General features: G+C 44.7%; 6 protein-coding genes across 6 annotated transcripts; 3 read left to right on the top strand and 3 right to left on the bottom strand.

The window, feature by feature from the left end:
• The first annotated feature begins 29 nt into the window (after positions 1 to 29).
• Positions 30 to 2,380, top strand: Bcorc5. Its single transcript, XM_024697457.1, has 3 exons — positions 30 to 168; positions 232 to 660; positions 713 to 2,380. Exons 1-3 carry the CDS (start codon positions 64 to 66, stop codon positions 1,700 to 1,702), a joined length of 1,524 nt encoding a protein of 507 aa, XP_024553272.1. The 5' UTR covers positions 30 to 63; the 3' UTR covers positions 1,703 to 2,380.
• A 146-nt stretch (positions 2,381 to 2,526) lies between these two features.
• BCIN_15g02020 (hypothetical protein) lies at positions 2,527 to 5,758 on the bottom strand. The gene is made up of 3 exons (XM_024697458.1): positions 5,539 to 5,758; positions 4,322 to 4,714; positions 2,527 to 4,257 (listed from the first exon to the last, which is right to left on the bottom strand). The coding sequence occupies exons 1-3, from the start codon at positions 5,559 to 5,561 to the stop codon at positions 2,970 to 2,972; spliced, it is 1,704 nt and encodes a 567-aa protein (XP_024553273.1). The 5' UTR covers positions 5,562 to 5,758; the 3' UTR covers positions 2,527 to 2,969.
• Positions 5,759 to 5,827: 69 nt separating this feature from the next.
• Bccus1 lies at positions 5,828 to 8,075 on the bottom strand. Its single transcript, XM_024697459.1, has 2 exons — positions 7,780 to 8,075; positions 5,828 to 7,731 (listed from the first exon to the last, which is right to left on the bottom strand). Exons 1-2 carry the CDS (start codon positions 7,846 to 7,848, stop codon positions 6,034 to 6,036), a joined length of 1,767 nt encoding a protein of 588 aa, XP_024553274.1. The 5' UTR covers positions 7,849 to 8,075; the 3' UTR covers positions 5,828 to 6,033.
• Positions 8,076 to 8,145: 70 nt separating this feature from the next.
• BCIN_15g02040 (hypothetical protein) lies at positions 8,146 to 10,497 on the top strand. The gene is made up of 2 exons (XM_024697460.1): positions 8,146 to 8,702; positions 8,756 to 10,497. The coding sequence occupies exons 1-2, from the start codon at positions 8,295 to 8,297 to the stop codon at positions 10,061 to 10,063; spliced, it is 1,716 nt and encodes a 571-aa protein (XP_024553275.1). The 5' UTR covers positions 8,146 to 8,294; the 3' UTR covers positions 10,064 to 10,497.
• Positions 10,498 to 10,711: 214 nt separating this feature from the next.
• BCIN_15g02050 (hypothetical protein) lies at positions 10,712 to 14,001 on the bottom strand. Its single transcript, XM_001549486.2, has 2 exons — positions 12,941 to 14,001; positions 10,712 to 12,887 (listed from the first exon to the last, which is right to left on the bottom strand). Exons 1-2 carry the CDS (start codon positions 13,693 to 13,695, stop codon positions 11,132 to 11,134), a joined length of 2,511 nt encoding a protein of 836 aa, XP_001549536.1. The 5' UTR covers positions 13,696 to 14,001; the 3' UTR covers positions 10,712 to 11,131.
• A 125-nt stretch (positions 14,002 to 14,126) lies between these two features.
• Positions 14,127 to 17,704, top strand: BCIN_15g02060 (hypothetical protein). The gene is made up of 2 exons (XM_024697461.1): positions 14,127 to 17,300; positions 17,356 to 17,704. Exons 1-2 carry the CDS (start codon positions 14,922 to 14,924, stop codon positions 17,539 to 17,541), a joined length of 2,565 nt encoding a protein of 854 aa, XP_024553276.1. The 5' UTR covers positions 14,127 to 14,921; the 3' UTR covers positions 17,542 to 17,704.
• The last annotated feature ends 312 nt before the right edge of the window (positions 17,705 to 18,016 follow it).

Below are 18,016 nucleotides of genomic sequence, written 5' to 3' on the forward strand. Positions count from 1 at the left end.
GTGCTAGTTCAGCCTTGCAACAATTCTCAGATTGTCAGCTGCAAGAAGCAAGACAATATCAAAATGGTTGCTCTATTTACTTTACCAAACGAATTGGTCCTTTCGTCATTGGCATCCCAATTTCCATGCAGAGAACAGCAGATTCGCTCTCTAACCACTTTGCTCTCTGTAAGTTTAGCCTTCATTACTTTACAACTGTATATCGGAATGTAAACTTACCTGCTTTTTTAGATCCAAGCTGCTCCAACCAAAAACATTGTACTTCATGGGCTTGAAGCAACAGGAAAATCTACTATAGCAAAAGCTGTTCTTGAAGCATTGTCGACCCATTCTCCGGCAAACAACGGCGCTCTTGAAGAGCATTTCAGCAACGAATTACAATATGCCATAATTAAAAGTGCAGAATGTATATCTGGAAGGCATTTGTTGGAGCAAACTATAGGGGCTGTCGCGAATGCCGTAGAGTGGAAGGGGAATATACCAAGATGTGAGAACCTCGCACAATTAGTGGTGGAGGTAGGGAAATTGCTCGAAGGTTGGACCGCGACAAATGAGGCACAAGCTGCAAAACAGAGATTCGTTCTTGTTTTTGATGGCATTGATCGACAGAGAGAAGCTCCTCCTACCATGCTGCCAGCATTGGCCCGAATGGGTGAGATTGTAGGTTTGGTCCCAACCTCAATCAGTGCAGTCAAAATTCTAACAATTATAGATTCCTAATCTTACCACAATTTTCATCACTACAATCCCTCGACCTAGCTTCTTCCACCTTCCTGGGATTCCTCATATTCAATTCCCGTCATACACTAAACCAGAGCTTGTGACGATTCTCTCGCGAACTTGCAAACCCTCCCCTAAACTTCCCGACGGTTCCAAGGAAACGACCTCCATTTGGGAACGATTCCTTCCCACAATTTACGACTCCCTTTCCAAATACTCAGGTCGTGACCTTGTTTCGTTTCGCGAGATTTGCCTTCAATTATGGCCTACCTTTATCCAGCCAATACTTAATGGGACATATACGTCGAATGAATTCTCTCGCCTCCTCATCGCGAATCGAGCACTTCTCCAAAATGATACACTTCTCACGCCATCTGTTCTTGCTCCTATTACGTCGGCCTCCGTTGTAAAAAAGGCAACTTCTAACACAAGCACCACTCAGCTTCAAGCCCAAAACAACATCACAACCCATCTCCCGTATCACACTCGTCTTCTTCTCATTGCTTCCTATCTTGCTTCTCACAACCCGCCTCGCACAGATCAGCATCATTTCCTTCAGCAAACTGCAACCAAGCGTAAAAAGCGCGGTGGTGGTACGGCTCTCACCGCTTCTACTTCTCGACCTGGCGTCTCTAAATCGCGTAAGATTCCTCGCAAGCTACTTGGGCCCCAGGCATTTCTGCTTGAAAGAATGATCGCTATCTACCATGTATTACTTGAAGATGCCGATGGTCGAGGGCGCTATTCAGCTACAAATGGAAATTTGAAGAGGAAAACCAAAGGACTAGGCGCTGGAGAAGCGGACATACAAATGGCTGTTGCGACACTAGCCAGCTTGCGCTTGATCGCTAAAATGGGGAGTGCAAACGCAGCAGATACTTTGGATGGAGGAAGTAGATGGAGAGTTGCTGTGGGATGGGAGGTGGTCAGGGGGATTGCCAGGAGTGTAGGGGTTGAGGCAGAGGACTATCTGGCGGAGTAATAAATGTCGACTGGGATATTGAAAAAAACAACTCAACTGAAAGAGCGCCACCACACGCATTTGAGGTGGTTCTACGAAAACCTCAATATGCAATGAAGCAAGACTGAAATTCAGACTGGACCTCGAAAAAAGTGGGTATGGCGCTGATGTCAATCACCAGCTTGTAAAACGACATCGAAGAGAGTGGTCTTTCGTGCACGTTCGCCTACATTCCTTTGGCTATGGTGATATCTCTACCATGGCTGCCTACCTCATAAAGACTCCTAGGATAGATACCACCGCGAGGTTTCGCTTATTATTTTCGAGAGATATTTGGCAACCTTTGGTGGGAACTGACGGGTACGATTAAGGATAAATCGATATGCGACTTCATGATGTAGGGATAGAAGACTATAGCTACAGTATCCCAAGACGGTGCCTCATACTAGGGATCCAATAACTTAGATGCAACACATCAAGCAAAGAGACTTCAAATCATGAAGAAGCTTGGTGTTTTACCTAGGGTATATATTTGAGGGAGAAAGTAGACTGTGTCCACATAGTACTTAATATGTAATATAATATAGATCAAACTACCAGACCATACAATTCCTTGATCTCTGCCTGCGGAAACAGAGCTCTTGAAACTACTTTCTCGTATAATAAATGATTACAATATTTCCACAAAAGTAATACACAAGAAAACTATAGAAATAGAACTATCCAGAACCTATCACATAGCTTACATATCTCATACAAAGTCAATGCAGAATATACCCTTGAGTATTTTACAAACAAAAAAACCACACGACACAACAAACAGTACACAACACAGAACCAACACGTCAAAATTAATGATTCATTTCCATTTTCTTTTTTATCGATATACAAATACACGCAGTGCAGTCAATACTACCACTCTTGTCCAGTGACTAGTCATAGTTCCTTGGTATCAGAAAGAAAGAAAGACATTAAAGCTTGAAACATCCCCAGTAAGAGCCTATTTTGTTTAACTTCCATCGTCCCAAAAATCAACGCCTAGACTCTCTTCCTCGACATATTCCACCAGTCTATGACAGAAGGACTAGTGAGAAAAGAAACAATACCAAGCTTCTTCAGTTGAAGTCTTTTTGCTTGGTAGCTTTCGAATAGTGCACGCCTTGCCATGCCATTCTCATACATACACCCATGTGAAGCCAAGCCGAAAAAAACCCCCCGAATGAAGAAACTAATCGATCCAATCCAATTGAACGCCAATCATCAATATCAATATCGCCATCAATTCCAATTAAAACGCTTTTCCACCGACTCCCTCACCGGCCAAAATCCTCAAGTGACTCTCACTCAACTCGCTTTTCAAGCCCATACTTGCACTTTCTCGGCTCAATCTATCCCAGTGCTTCAATCCCTTCCTGAGTTTTTCTTGTTTCTGTTTAACTTCTTCTCTTAGAATATCCGCTTCTTCTTCCTTCTTCTTGAGGCGAGCTGCGAGATCTGTGGGGATACCCGAAGCTGCTGGATCAATTCTTCCCCCAGGTATGATGGGTGAAATGCCTACCATTGCTGGGTGGATACGAGGTCCCGATGATGGTCCCGAGATAGAACCGCGGCTATGATATATACTGGAGGAATGCTGAAGAGAGGGACGAGACGAAACTGAAGTGCCTGCGCGAGGACCTGTGGGTATACCGGAGGGGCCTGTTGGTGCAGCAGGTGGAGTTTCTCGTGCTGGAGAAGGAGAAACACTTGGTGGAGGACGGGGTGGTGGCAAATTTGTTCTTGAATTTAAATCTGCGTTTGGTCGAGATGGCGGTGCTGCTCCCCACGATGAGGTATCTGGACGACTGTGACGCTCGTTGCTAAATGACGGCCGACCACCTCTCAATGAAGCGGAAGGGCCACGAGGTGGAGCGTAACCACGTGGGCCAGATGGAGGAGCGATGTGACCATTACCCTCTGAACCACTATTAGATCTCGAATTATAGTTTGAAGAAGGACCAGATGGGATAGGCGCAGCGAAGTTTCGACCGCCACTAGGTCCGGTTGGAGCTCGAAAAGTTGCCGCTGGTCCTCTAGGAGGCGATCTTGGAGCTGTGGGACGAATTGGTGAGCGATCCTTCGAAGCAGATCTCTCCTGCTTCACTTGTCTGTATGCCAGTCCTGTAGGAGATCGATCTCTGGTAGGTACCGGAGAACGTATCGCTTCACGAGTCGCTGCTTGCGTTAAAGCTTGTCTACTAGGGTGAACAGGTGGAGATGATCGACGAGAATTGGTGCCAGAACTTCTACCGGATGATCTTTCCGAATCACGAAGTGCTGGCGAAGGAGATCGACGCCTGATCGGGGATGGTGATCTTCGGCGTATAGGTGAAGGTGAACGGCGTCGCCATGCTTGTGAACTTGGACCGAGGGGAGTGCGAACATCTCTGGGGTCGCGACTGCGGGAGCGTTGACGCCAAGAACCACCTCTTGGACCTGGAGGCGGCGACCTTCGAGGCAGGGGAGATCTAGCTCTGATGGGGGATCTAGGTCGAAGAGGTGTGCGATTACGATCAAAAGGTGACCTTGAACGGCGCCTGAAGATTGTTAGATTTGAATAATTTTAAGATTGACGTTATGTTGACGATATTAAAACTTTACCTTTCATCTCTTCTTGGTGACCTCAATCGATCTCTGCGGTCATCATCTCGTCTGGGAGAAAATCTTCTTGGAGTTCTGGCTCTTATTGGAGTTCGACCTCCTCGAAGTGGAGATCGGGGTCTGCCACGCCAAGTCATATCTCGAGGTGGTGATCGGTCTCTTGCGCGATATGGTGGTGTCCTTGACCTACGCCTTGGAGAACGATCTCGTGCGCTAGGGTGATAACTGTCGCTGGATAAAGGTGGAGTTCGTCGATCTCTGCGAGGTGACCGATCTCTGTCGCGATCGGATCTGAAAGTGTCGGCTCGCGGTGGTGAACGTCGGTTATGATTAGGTCTATAAGATTCACCCGCTCCCAACCTTGTGACTTCGCCATCACCTCGGATATCTAATCTGCGATTTCCATTCGTTAGCACTTCCTTCCTAGCATTCAAAAAAGATCCCGCATTCCTCGGCCTTAGAGCGGCCTCGAAGTTCCAACAAGCCCTAATCGTGAGGTTCTCAACACGCGATAAGTCGATTTCTTCTTCAGCTCTGACTGGTGCGTATATTACATCGTTGGTATTCTCAACTTTGGCCATTGATTTATTATTGCCTGAGCCAACATTCTTTTCGTTGCTAGCCGGGAGAGAGTTCAAGTGACTAGTCTGCGAGCCCCCCTCGTCACATAAGCTTTCATGGGCTCCAAAACGAGCATGAAGCTGGGCCTTGTGTAGAGCCAAATGATGAACACGAGCCGCTTCACCAGGCATAGCTCCAACTACAGACTCAGACGATATGAGGTATTTCCCTGTTCGCGCACGACTGATGAAATATTCCTCTCGTAACGGCTTCTCCCTAGAGCATTTATTGCTTTCTGGAAACCCTCGACCGGTGAAATGTTTTCTACAGGCGCAAATGTGGAAATCGGCAGCGCCTTGCGACCATGAACAATATTCGCGGCTTCTTTGAGCAAAGTAGTTGTGTGCGAATTGTATAGCTTCTAGGCATTCTTTCTGATGGTCTTCTGCGAGCATTTATATAACGGTAGCTTCTAACTAATCTGCAAATAACGTGTGCTGCGTGTTTGCTCTTGGAGGTTTTGGATTTTGTATTGATATGTTGTAGGTTCCTTTATGTTTTATGGTGCCCCGGCAATAATATATGCATTCAATGTCGATGTGCTATGTTGCTATCCGGATACTATATACATGTGAATAAAGTAAATTGGAACTAACCTTCTGTCTCGTCCTCTGTCCATCTTGAACTCCTCGTAATATATCCCGTGAATGTCCGTTCGAACTTTCCTCGGATGAGTTAAAATATGCTTCAAATTTTAGGAGTATATCGTCTGAAATCGTTGTTGCGTCATGTAAATATTTGAACATAAAATGGCGTAGAGTGAATTAAGATGTGATGAATTATGTCGCAGTTTCCAAAGCTCCAAAAACAATTTCCAAGCTGTTGACACTGCACTAGCGGCCGCTTTGTTCCGAGAACGTCAATATCACGTGTAGACGAGAGAATTGAACAAGATGTTGATTTCTTGCATTCTTGTGTCGAGATCTTTTGTACAATTGAATGCTAGGAACAATAAGTACAAGGAGTATCAATCGAAAAATCTAGTTCACACACATTTCCATTGCCTTCCCAGTATTCTGATATTACATACGAAAAGCACCAGTAGTGCCTTTGCCAACCCCCATTCAACGCCGCATTACATCTTTCCCAACTTAAAATCTGTAGGACCTTTCTCTCTTCTCGCCTCGTTTTTCTTCATCTCTCTTTTGTTTCTTCCTGCTCTCTTGAGCAATCATATCACTCAAATCTTCATCGTATTGCCAAGCTCCTCGTTCCTCTTTCTTTTGAGCCTCAAACCTTCGTTTTACTTCTTCCTTACTTATACCATCCTCATTCTGTAAAGAATCTGGATCCAACGCAACATCTACATCTCCTGGCTTCTTCCTCTTTTTGGTATCTTCTTGTCCTAATACTGGTAAATGTGCATTTTGACCAGCGCGAACATCATAAGCTCTTTCACCACCAAAGAAGCCTTCAGCGCGGATCTGGCGTTCAGGGATGACAGTATAAGCAGATCTTGGGTGGGTAGACTCTTCGGTCTCGGTTCCCCTCTTTTGTTTACGAAGATCGAAGTCTCCACCAACACTCATCTCACCAGGGTATTCCGATGGTACAGTTGATGCCATACCACCTGGTGTTTCTGTACCACTAGGCGTTTGCAATCCACCAACATCCTCCTCATCACCTTCCTCTTCCTCCTCGTCGCTCTCTTCTTCTTCTTCTGACTCTTCTTCAGGTGCTTGTAACTCACCCCACAGTGTTCTCTCAATAGGTTCACCTGCTTGGTTGTTAACTTGTGGTTGAAGAACACCAAAAATATCTCCTCCATAAAGGGGTCGATTGAACTCATCAACCGGGGGTTTTCCATAACCACCAGGATGAAATCCCCATGCGCCACCCGGCGGAGGTGGTGCATTTAACCCGGGAATCTTAAGTGAAGGATACGAAGGGGGTGGGCCGAAACGTTGTTGGTTGATTAACCATGGAGGTGGGGCTCCAGGTGGAATATTTAATGCGTCTTTGAGGTCGTCGCTCAACTCGCCAGGTCGCAAATGTCGTAGGTTTGTCTCGTACTCCTTTCCCTCGTAGTAAACCTCACCATAACGTGTTAGTTCCGGCTTTGTTTGAAACCGGAAGAAAGCTTCATACAACTTTTGATAATCAATATCCAGTTTTCCCATCTTTGGCTGCACCCTTTCTCTTTGCTTCTGTTTTAAACTAGCTCCATCCTGTTTTTCCAACACAGCGTCACGCATTTCGGCGATACCAGTCTCCTGAATGAACTTCGGAAGAGAGAATGGAGCCTTCTCAACACCACGTTTCGACGATAAATACTCGCGCTTAAGAGACCAATGATTCGGCACTGGAACGACATTTCGGTATGATTTGATATGAACAAGTAATCGAGGATCCGAAGCTGAGGTATCTGTCCAATCTACAAGCTCTGGCTTCCTCACGAGAGCTTTCAGTTCTGCAACAGAAAGCTTGTCTCTCTCCTTCCTCTTCTTTTTAGATAACTTGGGCTCTTTGTCTGCTTCTTCGTCCTCGTCTGGAATTTCGTCATCACCATCGAAGAATACTTCACCCTTGTCGCCGATGTCTACATCTTTCGCAGCCTGGTCTTCCTCAGCAGTAGCACCAAATCTGTCCATGATGTTCTTGAACATGGCAAAATTTGGATCATCTTCAGAAATATTAAAGCCTGCAATGTCTGCTTCCAAAGGATCTTCGTCATTTTTGACTTGTTCTTCGTCGCTCTTAATCGGTTTCTCGGTGGTTTCAGCAGGCTCAATTGCCTCGACTTTTGGCTCTGTATCATTTGGAACATCTGCTTCTGGTGTTGGGGTCACCTAGAAATCATTAACGCTTGTAGTTGCCAATGATGGATTTGGACTAACCTGTGCTGCTTTCTTCTGCTCCTTCTTCTTTGCGCGCCGCATCTGGTTTTTGGTCATTTTCGGCGCCATCTTTGCGACCTGGGGGGCCACAAGCCCAATTGACAAGATTTTTACTTAAATTCGGACAAATGGTCTCTTCTTCGAGCTTCGTATCAGTATATTTGGTATTTGAGTTTCATATGATAGCTCTGTGATTAAATAATTTGTCGATAAGAGATGAAATAAGAGCTCGTCGCGATGCTTGATGTAGGTATTATCGAAGAGAGTCAATATCAAATCGCGATTATTTTAGCGTCGGTAAATCCCGTCAGAAATTACGAAATCTAGAGCCGGTGCTAATTAAGTAACAACTTTTAGTCGTCCTATGAGTACGGTATCGTCATTATTCGTTGATACAATCGGATTGTGAATGCTCTCATGTCAACGTTGCAAATAATTTGAAACTACAATCAATACCTTCCGCGCGCGATGAACGTTTCGGATGATAGTTCCAATCCATAGTTATATATTCTACAATGCCTCATTCGACTCGAGGTCCTTCACCTGGTCGAATTGCACAAACGAGCTTCAAATTTCCTGGTGATACGAAGGCCAGCTCGCGCACATCCATGGAGAAGTTTCCAGACCTCGATACATCCGATACATTCGATCAATATGATGGACAATTTTCTTATAACTCACGAAAGTCCAATGGATATCCCGGTGGTGGTCCTCCTCCCGTGGATCGTTGGCAGCCACAAAGAAATGGTAAAATGAGAGGGGATTCTTGGACCAATGGAGAATCGAATAATGGGAGAGGACACAGAAAACAAAAGAGTTTGAGTGATGCATTTAAGACAATTAAGGCGAGAAAGGGGAGTATGAGTGCAAATGTACATGAGATTTCGGATGCCCTAAAGGCGCCAGTCTCTCCTAAATTAATTGTTTGTAGACGCCTCCCACATATAGTTAACAAACACTAATTCAATTCGTCCAGGTCTTGTGTATAGTATGGTATCTTTCAAGCGCCTTGACAAACACGTCTTCGAAATCGATTCTAAATGCTTTCCCCAAACCTGCGACTCTTACTCTCATACAATTTGCATTTGTCGCATTCTATTGTCTGTTCTTCTCCTGGCTTTCCGCGACTTTTCCACAACTCAAGAATGCAATTCCAGCTCTACGACATGGAATTCGGTACCCCACAAGAGAAGTCATTATGACCACACTACCTCTAGCTGCTTTCCAAATCGGTGGTCATCTTCTATCTTCCACGGCGACAGCTAAAATCCCGGTCTCACTCGTGCACACAATCAAAGGGCTTTCCCCCCTATTCACAGTGGTCGCATATCGTCTTATATATAACATTCGTTACCCAGTGGCTACATATCTCTCCCTTGTACCCCTCACACTCGGCGTCATGCTCGCCTGTTCCGCAGAATTTAGGGGAAACATATTTGGCATAATCTACGCTTTCCTAGCAGCCATAATCTTTGTCACCCAAAATATATTTTCCAAAAGGCTCTTCAATGAAGCCGCAATCGCAGAAGCAGCTGGTCAGCCACGTACCAACAAACTAGATAAGCTCAATCTTCTCTGCTACTCGTCGGGTCTCGCTTTCCTTGTTACGTCACCCATTTGGTTCTGGTCGGAAGGTATCACTCTCTTAAGTGATTTCTTTCATGATGGGTCACTTGATTTGAGTTCCCACCCCGAAGCCTTCGACCATGGACGCCTAGCCCTCGAGTTTGTCTTCAACGGAACGTTCCACTTCGGTCAAAACATCATTGCATTTGTTCTCCTTAGCATGGTTTCACCTGTCACTTATTCTGTTGCCTCCCTCATAAAACGTGTCTTCGTTGTTGTAATTGCTATAATCTGGTTCCAAAACCCTACAACCAAAATTCAAGGTTTGGGCATTGCCCTCACATTCTTCGGTCTATATCTCTACGATCGTACCAAGGGTTCCAACAAAGCAGATCGCAAAGCCAAATTGCTAAACATCAAAGAAGAATCTCTTCTCCCTCTAAACACAACCTCCAGTAGACTCACTCCCGACACTCAGGCCCAAGTCCTCTTCGAATCTCCAATTCAAGCACGGGGTGGTGGCTACTCGTTATCGTCTGGAAACTCAGACAATAAGAGATCAGATGAAAATTCATTTGACAAAAATGGAAGGTTAAGGGGTAGTAGTAATGCTTCTTGGTTACCGCCCGGAACGAAACAGGAGGATACTTGGAAACCGAGAGAGATTATTGCGAATGGACCTGGGAACGGAAATGGGAATGGCATTTCTGTTAAATAAAGTGCTTGTCATTTGGAGTTTAATAATAGAGGAGATGGATTTTGATTTTGATTTTTGATTTTTCGGTTATTTTATGCTATTCTAGTTACTTTACTTGCTAGATAGATACCTGTTTATGATATCAACGAAAACGCGAATGCGCAAGCAAGCAAAGCATTACACGCAGTGTCGGGGATATATATAGATACCCCATCTGAGGTACGCACGAAATGCACATGAGAAGGAGTAATGGGCGTTAGGACAATATTAGAACATCTTGAATATGGTTTCTAAAGTCGCACAGACTGACTCTGTCAATAGCCTACTGATGGGAGTTTTCGGATCGGCGTTATGCTATAGTACGAGATTAGATTAGAATGGAATGGATTGGGGATATGATGTGTATATATAGAGAGAGTAGTTGAATAATTGATATCTAATGCAGAGGCAGTGCAATGTGCAGGAGATGTAGACGCATTGCAAGTGACGATATCCATGGAAAGATTTTGAAGTTAGTGTTGCTTTCGGCAAAGTAGGTCAAGTTTGAGACTTCCTCCCCGGTGAGCTCTAGAATTTCTGACAATCTTTTCTCAATCATCAATCCCACAGAGAATATAGAATCACATCACATCACACACCACGATGCCAGTCTACTTATACCAAAAGGCATGTGTGATGTATTCAAAGCCAAATAGAATTTATACAGCCATACCTTGTATGCGTACTATAATACAACGCGGAAGAAAAGCTAGCATCCTCATCCTGGTATGTAATCGTGATTCGTATGTGTAAATCCGTTCAACAATGCTCCGCAAAGAAGCTGACCTAGCAAGCCCTAAACAATCCATGCAGTTGTGATACCCATCCCTTCCTATGCCATCCTAATCATATGTTCATAATTCGTAGCGCCCTTTCCATCCATCCAACCCATACATATGAGCCTAGCCCAACCTTTCCCTGACATTTCCTCATGCACTCATAATACACATGTCCCCTCCTTTGACTCCCTTTGCTTCCCCTCTAACTATAATCAACATATTAAGAAAAATTGCAAATCATGCTCCATTTCCGTTGCGCCTCAAATTTCAATCACCAAGCCACTCCCTCCTCCACAAACCCATCGTCACCATCCCAGTCGTCATCACCTTCAGGCTCACTGTCTAGAAAGTCCGCCTCGCCGAACTGCGTCTCCGCCGGCCTTAAATTATCAATTCTGACATTAACCACCTCACACATTCCTTGAATCACATTTTGCTTTTGTTTCGCCTTGCCCTTGCTATTCACATTCCGATTCATACCCTTGCTCTCACCTCCGCCGTCCATATCCTCATCACTCACATCTTCATCTCCATCTTCATCTCCCAAATTAGGAGTCTGGGGTGGCGAAGAAGGAAATCCGTCGATCCCCGCAGTAATTTTCAACAAACGAACTTCCCGGGAAGCGCGTTGACTTCGGGCAACTTCGCGAGCTGACGGAATTGATCTAGATGGAGGAGGAGGGGTGGATATCGCGCCATCATCATCATCATCATTGTCCTCTTCCTCTTCTTGCTCTTCGTTGTCAATTTCATCGCCAGAATTGTCAGGGCTTTCAGCATAATTGGTTGTACGTTTAGCGCGTGTGCTGTGACGGAGTGGGAGAGATTGCCTCTTTGGTCGGGCTTTTTGTTTCTTTGTGGGGCTTTGGCTCTGATCGGTATCTTGGGTATCTGGTTCCGGTTTGTAAAGTTCGACTCTTGGTAATTGCGAAGCTTTCAAAAAATGCTTTGGGGGATCACAAACCCTCTTAAAAACTTGTCCCAAAGTGCCGATCCATCTATCTCTAAAAGCGGCCCTGTCTCTCCATGCGATGTTGATGCTTGTCTGTAGAATCAGAATTCGGAGATCCGAAAGCTCGCCTGCACTGTCCAACAAACTTTGAAAGAACATTTCTGCGGCTTGTTTGTCCCATTTGCGTAAATTGAGAAGCTCAAGAGATTGGAGTGTAGTTGGCCATACAGGAATTTGATCACTCGTGAGTAACTGATCATAATCCGGCTCAGCACTGTGATATGAGATATGTGCATCGAAATATTGAAGGTCCATTCTTAAAACTTCCAGATACGGACATGCTGCACCTAGTGATGGCAGAAAGGCCAGACTTAAGGCAGAGTTATGATTGAGCGTGAGGCAGCGAAGTTGTCTACCACTAGTCAGGAGATATTCGCCAAGCATTTCAGCAGTGACTTCCCAGCAATTAGTGATTTCCAAGTTTCGCAAATTTGATGGTAGGAGGGGCATCAATTTCGCATTAAGCAGCGTTGACGATTCAAAAATCAAGTGTTCCAGTACCTCCAGGGCGGAAATCGCTCCACCCAATAATTCTTCAAGTTTGGGGTCCTCCTCGCCTTTTTTAGGGTGCCGAATTTGGTAATTGACAAACGCAACCTTCTTTAGTCCGATGAAAGATGGCTTAAGATGAATCTCGCGAATCTTTTCAATGGGCCACTTCTTACCTGCTAATCTGGACGACCAACGCCAGCTTCTCAGTTTGCAAAGACTGGTTTTGTCTCCTTTAGTAATATCTGCAACTGGTTCAACATGCTCTAGTGCTTCGAAGACCGTAGCTGGGTATTCCCATCTAATAGAATCGTCAAGTTGTTTGAAAGGCTTTGAATCTTTCTGGTCGTAAAACTCCAGATCCGCCAATCTTGGCAAGTCCTTTATTAAGCCATGCAAATCCAGAAGTCCACTGCCAGGTAAAGAATAGGCAGCAACTTGCCTGACTTCAATGCGAAGGTTGACAACTTTCTGTCTGTAGCCGAACGCCAACATCGCAGGGTCGGATTTGAGTAAATCTACGAGTCTAATCATACAATCAGTTTGGTCGCTTTCACCGGAATTTTTAAGGTTACTTACCGATGTGCTTTATCCATTGGAACAAGAGGAGGCGAATTGTACAATACTGTAAAGGCTGGCTCGGCGAATCCCCGACACAGATATGCGACATCTAGTAGCCATTTCCCAGATGGAAGAGGTTGAAAGGTTCTTTCTTCGTACAGTGGATATGTGGCGTACTCAAATATTTGCACAAGGACATGATATGGAAGAGTCTGCCATGGCGGAACAGCTTCAGTATTTTCTACGAGCACAACTGGCGATTGAACTCGAGATCTTTTCGACGAGGTTGATTTGATTTGTTTTCTTCTCTTCGGCGTTGATTCATGGGAACTGCATTGGCTTCGCTTGGCAGAAGAACGAGAGTGTGAAGCATTTCGGGAGAGTCTTACGCGGGGCGTATGAATTGCGCCGCTATAGGATGGTTCGTTATCTTCGTTTTCGTCTTCTTCCTCCTCCTCCTCCTCCGAATCATGGTCAGTCGATGATTCTGCGTATGAAATTACCGGCTTCTGCCGAGTGCTTTTCGTAATAGCTACGTGCGGTTTATTATTCGCAGACCGAGGTTCCCGCACATTTTGGGTGCGTGGCCGAGAGCGTCTAGCAGGTGGCGCATGAGAGATGTCACTATGTGATAGTTCATCGACATCGTCATTTTCTTCCTCTTCTAGATCGTCATCGCTGGTCGGAGGTTCCGCGTATGAAAAAGTAGGGTTTCCTCTGGTAGATCGAGGTGGGGTCCGCAGAGCTCGAGTAGATATCGAAGATCTAGCCATGCCTATAGAATTTGGTAGCTTGCTGGTTGGAACTCATGAAGGTGGTGGTGCGAGTTGAAGAAGCTGAAATAGACAATTGCAAAGACGGTATATCTTTGTACAGCAGCGGTACGGTTTTTTGCTAGTAAGTCTCGAATGCAGGCACGTATGGTTTGCAGACGAAGGGTTGTAAGGGTTTTGGCAATAAACGAACATGTACAGACTGGGAGAGCTTTCTTTACTCTTGCAAACAATGAGACGATTCACGGAGGTATTCATTGATGTTGATCTTCTTACCTGTGGACAAATCGCGATATCGGTTAATCCGATAAGAAATTTAAGGTTGAAGCTAAGAGCACGCAATCCCTGTACTTACCTCGGCAACTCCTTCCTTAAGGAGACCTGCATCTCATGCTGCAAGAAATATTAACATATTAATGAATAAATGGCTCGATGCTGGTATAGGAGCCCTTATTCGGCTTTATTCAAGATATGCATGTTGATTCCTGAAATAGAGTATCAAGAGAGGCTTGGATATATACAGCTGTATTGATTCAAAATATTGACGCGACAACAACAACGAGTGACACCAAAGAACATGTAACAACATCAATACAACCAATAATTCGGCCTCTTCTACTCTCTCGAGCTACCTGTAAAACATTCCTTACTACTTCTGACACTTTGATAGTGCACGCTGTCTATCTCTTCTACCTACCAGTAGGCACTCCTTCCCTCATTCAGTCTTCATACTGCTTCTTTCGAGCAACATTGTACTCGGATACTCCCACGACACGCTCTTTACCCACAAGGCTGTTTGGTCTTTTTTTCTGTTGAATCGCGTAACACTCCTTCCTGGTGTCAGGGTTTTCGAGTTACCCGTACCAAAACACGGCATTACGCGTGCGATATTTCCCAAAAGCTTCATTGTTTTGATGCTGTGGGGTGACCCAAGTGCTCAACTAGTATCACTACACATAATCTTGGGCATTCAGCCGAGACTTGTTCTGCTAGACCCCCTGTCGGTTAGAAATTGGGATTCACTTCGTCTTATCATTTCTTCTTCCCTTCCTTTTGAAAGGCGCGCAGAGGCCAGTGAAAGGTCGATCGATAATGAAATGTCACCAGCAGGCATCAATGGAGGAGGAATCGGGATTGAAAATTGGTTATCAAATCATCGCCAACCTTTTCGCCCCTTTCTACGCGGCAACCTTGAAAAGGCTATAAGGTACCGAGAGAAATTCAAGATGGGCTCCTCATATTCATCTCTCAAGGTTGTCACACCGCCTCAAAAGCATGAACGCGAGATTTTGGCATCTGACGAGGAAGACGACGAGGATGAAGATATAAGGCCTGCCAAAAGAAGAAAGACTGCAAATCCCGACTTGGCTCCACCTTCGACTCATGATCTTTCAAGCCGATCCATATCTTCAACTTCTACTGTTGCTTCAATAATGGAGCCGTCTTCACTTAATCATTCTACGAGTGAAGAATCTCCACCATCGCGTTTACCTACCAAATCTCAGGTAAACAAGATCAAGCCCACAGATTTCTACGGTCTCAGAAGAACAAGATCCGATCGAGTTCGTATTGACTCTGTACTAAAATTAACGAAACACCCCGTGGACTTTCAGAAATTGCTACGGATCCAGGTTGCGAGTATCATCCAAAACTCAAGTTTTGAAGAAACCGATGATGGAAACACGAGTCAATACTCTAATATAAAGTGTACTTTAGTTTTGCTCCGCGTTTCGGAAGATGGATCATTTACAGACATCTATCGGCAACCTCAAACTGGGAGAATTCGAATGGTATCGGAAGGTCGTCAAAACGATATCTTTCCCATATACTTACCACCCTTTATCATACCTTCGGAGGTCCTTTCTCAAGATCCAAACTTTGATGGTTCATTTGATCCACTACAAGCTCCAAACGAACTTGGGAAATATGGAGTTCAATTTTTGATTGAGCCATTTCGCGCCAATCGAAGGGAGTGGTTGCCTTTGTCATCTTCCAGTCTACCACATAACAGTCGCCTCGCAAAAGGAATATTCAAAGGAGAGTTAGAACTTACTGATGTACGTCAAATAAGATGCGAGTTTTTGCTATTTGAGTGGGATAGCAAGCGAAGCACAGCAGAGATTGAGCTACTGTATGATGGGGAAAGTATTGAAACTTCTGCATCATTGAAATTAGATATACAATGGTCGCTCCCAAGTCATCTGCATAAGAAAGAAGAACATATCGAAGTACCAAAACTGCCAACGCCGGTTCCAGAGTTAGCTCCCGAGTTGAGTCTTGCTCAAATTCTGTCTCCACAAAAGGCAACAACAATAGATCCAGAAAGCCCCTCTCGTGGTCAAAGACGTATTCGTGCAAATGTTCCAACGTATAATCTCAAGGCGTTGAGCGCAAAAGCTCAGGGCAAGAAATTAAGAGCTCATTGGGCCAGAGAAACTTCGGAAACTCCTGTCACTGCGACTGATACCAGAGAATCTGTGACTTACACGGTCAGCAAAGCGAATGCGGAAGCATATAATATCAAACAAACGCATGTAGTAGCAGGGTTCTCCTGTCCTATATGCAATCTAGACACTAAATCTATGGAAAAGCTTCGACTCCATTTCAAAACCACACATTTCCGATTCACATTTCACGTTCGTCCCAAGTCTTCCTTTTTCATCGAAATCAACAAAGAGTCTCGAAAGTCAAGGGAGATCCACCCTTTGCAAAATCTTCAGCTTGGGCAAGTCAACACTTTGTTGGACATGGAGAAATATCTTTCTGGTGACAATTCTTGGGCGGAAGATAGGGAAGGACCTCTAAATAACCAATGGCCAGATTCAGAAGTTCTTGCTCATTTGAATTTCAAAAGTGCTTCATTTCCATCACCTGAAACCTCGCGGCAAACCTCGCCAGAGATGTCGAATGGTAACCATGAGACAAAGGAGGGCGAGAGCGCTACCTCGGTGCCTGGTTATATTAAACGACAAGCTCGTTCACCTTCCAGGACCAAGGACAAGCACTACGTTCCTGATAGTAAACATGGTCCATATCCTAGATCTGCATATGCTCCTGACCTTAAAGACCGAGAATTCAATGATTACCGTACGAGGCGGGTTCTGAAACCTGGAGATGAGTTACCCGATACTGACGATGAGAATGACGAATCTTACCTCCTCCATAAACGAAAATGGATTATTAACGATTACACGGATGTTAAAGATGACGAAAAGGAGTACTTTATTAAGTGGGAAGAGTTCATCATGGCCGAACGGCTCACTAATCAATCTCATCTTCCGGAAACAATCACAAGATTCGTAACGAGAAATCGCGTCTGGTTTGCTGAGAATAAGGCTCGAAAGAAAGAATGGCGCAAGCAGATTGAATTGTGGGTAGCAAGAGATAACCTCAAAGTCGGTTCAATTATGTCATATTGTGAAAAGATGTTTGAAAGGGGAAAGAAGGAATTAGATGAGATGAATTCCACGATGAATTCAAAATCAAAATCTACTCCGGACGTGGAACCCGTAGATGCAGAGCCTGTGATGAGAGGTCCTCATGATTGCGTGTGTGGTCATCAAGTTTCAGTATGGCAAAGCAATGCTATACAATGTAGTGGCAGAGTAAGTTTGTTTATCATGTGGTTGTTCTAGGTGCACCGGGCTAATCACTTTATAGCTTTGTATTGATGGCGACTATCATCGGGAGTGTGCTGAGAAATTTGGACGCCTAGTCGAGAGAGGGACTTGGTTGTGTGATCGATGTCATGCAAAAAAGTCGGGAGAACACGCGTCAGGGGGGAGTAGTAATGCGCTTACGAACTATTCCCAGAACCGAATTTTACAACAGAAGCGAAATGTGTAGGTAGCTAGCATTAGAGGGGGGGGGGGTAGGAACAGGGAGAGGAAATGAGAGAATCTTCCAGGGAATAGAGGATACTTAATCAGACCAAGATGTAAATAATTACAACAATATACTGTATATATTCCAATTCTCTACGTGGAAGAATCTAGTATATGACGATGCATTTTATACGCGATACTGTGCTATACTGTGCTACCCTATTAGCTTCCAAATATCTTTATTCTTGTATAGTTTGACACATGAAGCGAATGAATCTCGGCATCGACAATTTGATCAGTTACCCTTTTCCGACGCGAATTACGCACTTGTCACTCATCCCATAGTACATATACGAGCGTACATACATGCACACTTTGAAACTTCCACCGATCCACAAACCATGTGCCTTTCTTACTTTACTTGGGGAGGTAGGTAGGTAGATATCTCTCAGTAACACACGGCGAATCACATGAGCAATGGACCTTTTTCCTGTAGC

This window comes from Botrytis cinerea, chromosome 15 (assembly GCF_000143535.2).
Source record: "Botrytis cinerea B05.10 chromosome 15, complete sequence".
Classification (NCBI taxonomy): Eukaryota; Fungi; Ascomycota; class Leotiomycetes; order Helotiales; family Sclerotiniaceae; genus Botrytis; species Botrytis cinerea.

Coding starts and splice junctions, on each gene's coding strand:
- Bcorc5 (XM_024697457.1), top strand. CDS start 64: ATGGTTGCTCTATTTACTTTACCAAACGAATTGGTCCTTTCGTCATTG. Junction 169..231: donor CTCTAACCACTTTGCTCTCT/GTAAGTTTAGCC, acceptor CTGCTTTTTTAG/ATCCAAGCTGCTCCAACCAA. Junction 661..712: donor TGGCCCGAATGGGTGAGATT/GTAGGTTTGGTC, acceptor TAACAATTATAG/ATTCCTAATCTTACCACAAT.
- BCIN_15g02020 (XM_024697458.1), bottom strand. CDS start 5,561: ATGGACAGAGGACGAGACAGAAG. Junction 4,715..5,538: donor GACAGAGGACGAGACAGAAG/GTTAGTTCCAAT, acceptor TGGAAATCGCAG/ATTAGATATCCGAGGTGATG. Junction 4,258..4,321: donor TCACCAAGAAGAGATGAAAG/GTAAAGTTTTAA, acceptor AACAATCTTCAG/GCGCCGTTCAAGGTCACCTT.
- Bccus1 (XM_024697459.1), bottom strand. CDS start 7,848: ATGGCGCCGAAAATGACCAAAAACCAGATGCGGCGCGCAAAGAAGAAG. Junction 7,732..7,779: donor AGCAGAAGAAAGCAGCACAG/GTTAGTCCAAAT, acceptor AATGATTTCTAG/GTGACCCCAACACCAGAAGC.
- BCIN_15g02040 (XM_024697460.1), top strand. CDS start 8,295: ATGCCTCATTCGACTCGAGGTCCTTCACCTGGTCGAATTGCACAAACG. Junction 8,703..8,755: donor CAGTCTCTCCTAAATTAATT/GTTTGTAGACGC, acceptor CAATTCGTCCAG/GTCTTGTGTATAGTATGGTA.
- BCIN_15g02050 (XM_001549486.2), bottom strand. CDS start 13,695: ATGGCTAGATCTTCGATATCTACTCGAGCTCTGCGGACCCCACCTCGA. Junction 12,888..12,940: donor CCAATGGATAAAGCACATCG/GTAAGTAACCTT, acceptor TTGTATGATTAG/ACTCGTAGATTTACTCAAAT.
- BCIN_15g02060 (XM_024697461.1), top strand. CDS start 14,922: ATGGGCTCCTCATATTCATCTCTCAAGGTTGTCACACCGCCTCAAAAG. Junction 17,301..17,355: donor CTATACAATGTAGTGGCAGA/GTAAGTTTGTTT, acceptor ATCACTTTATAG/CTTTGTATTGATGGCGACTA.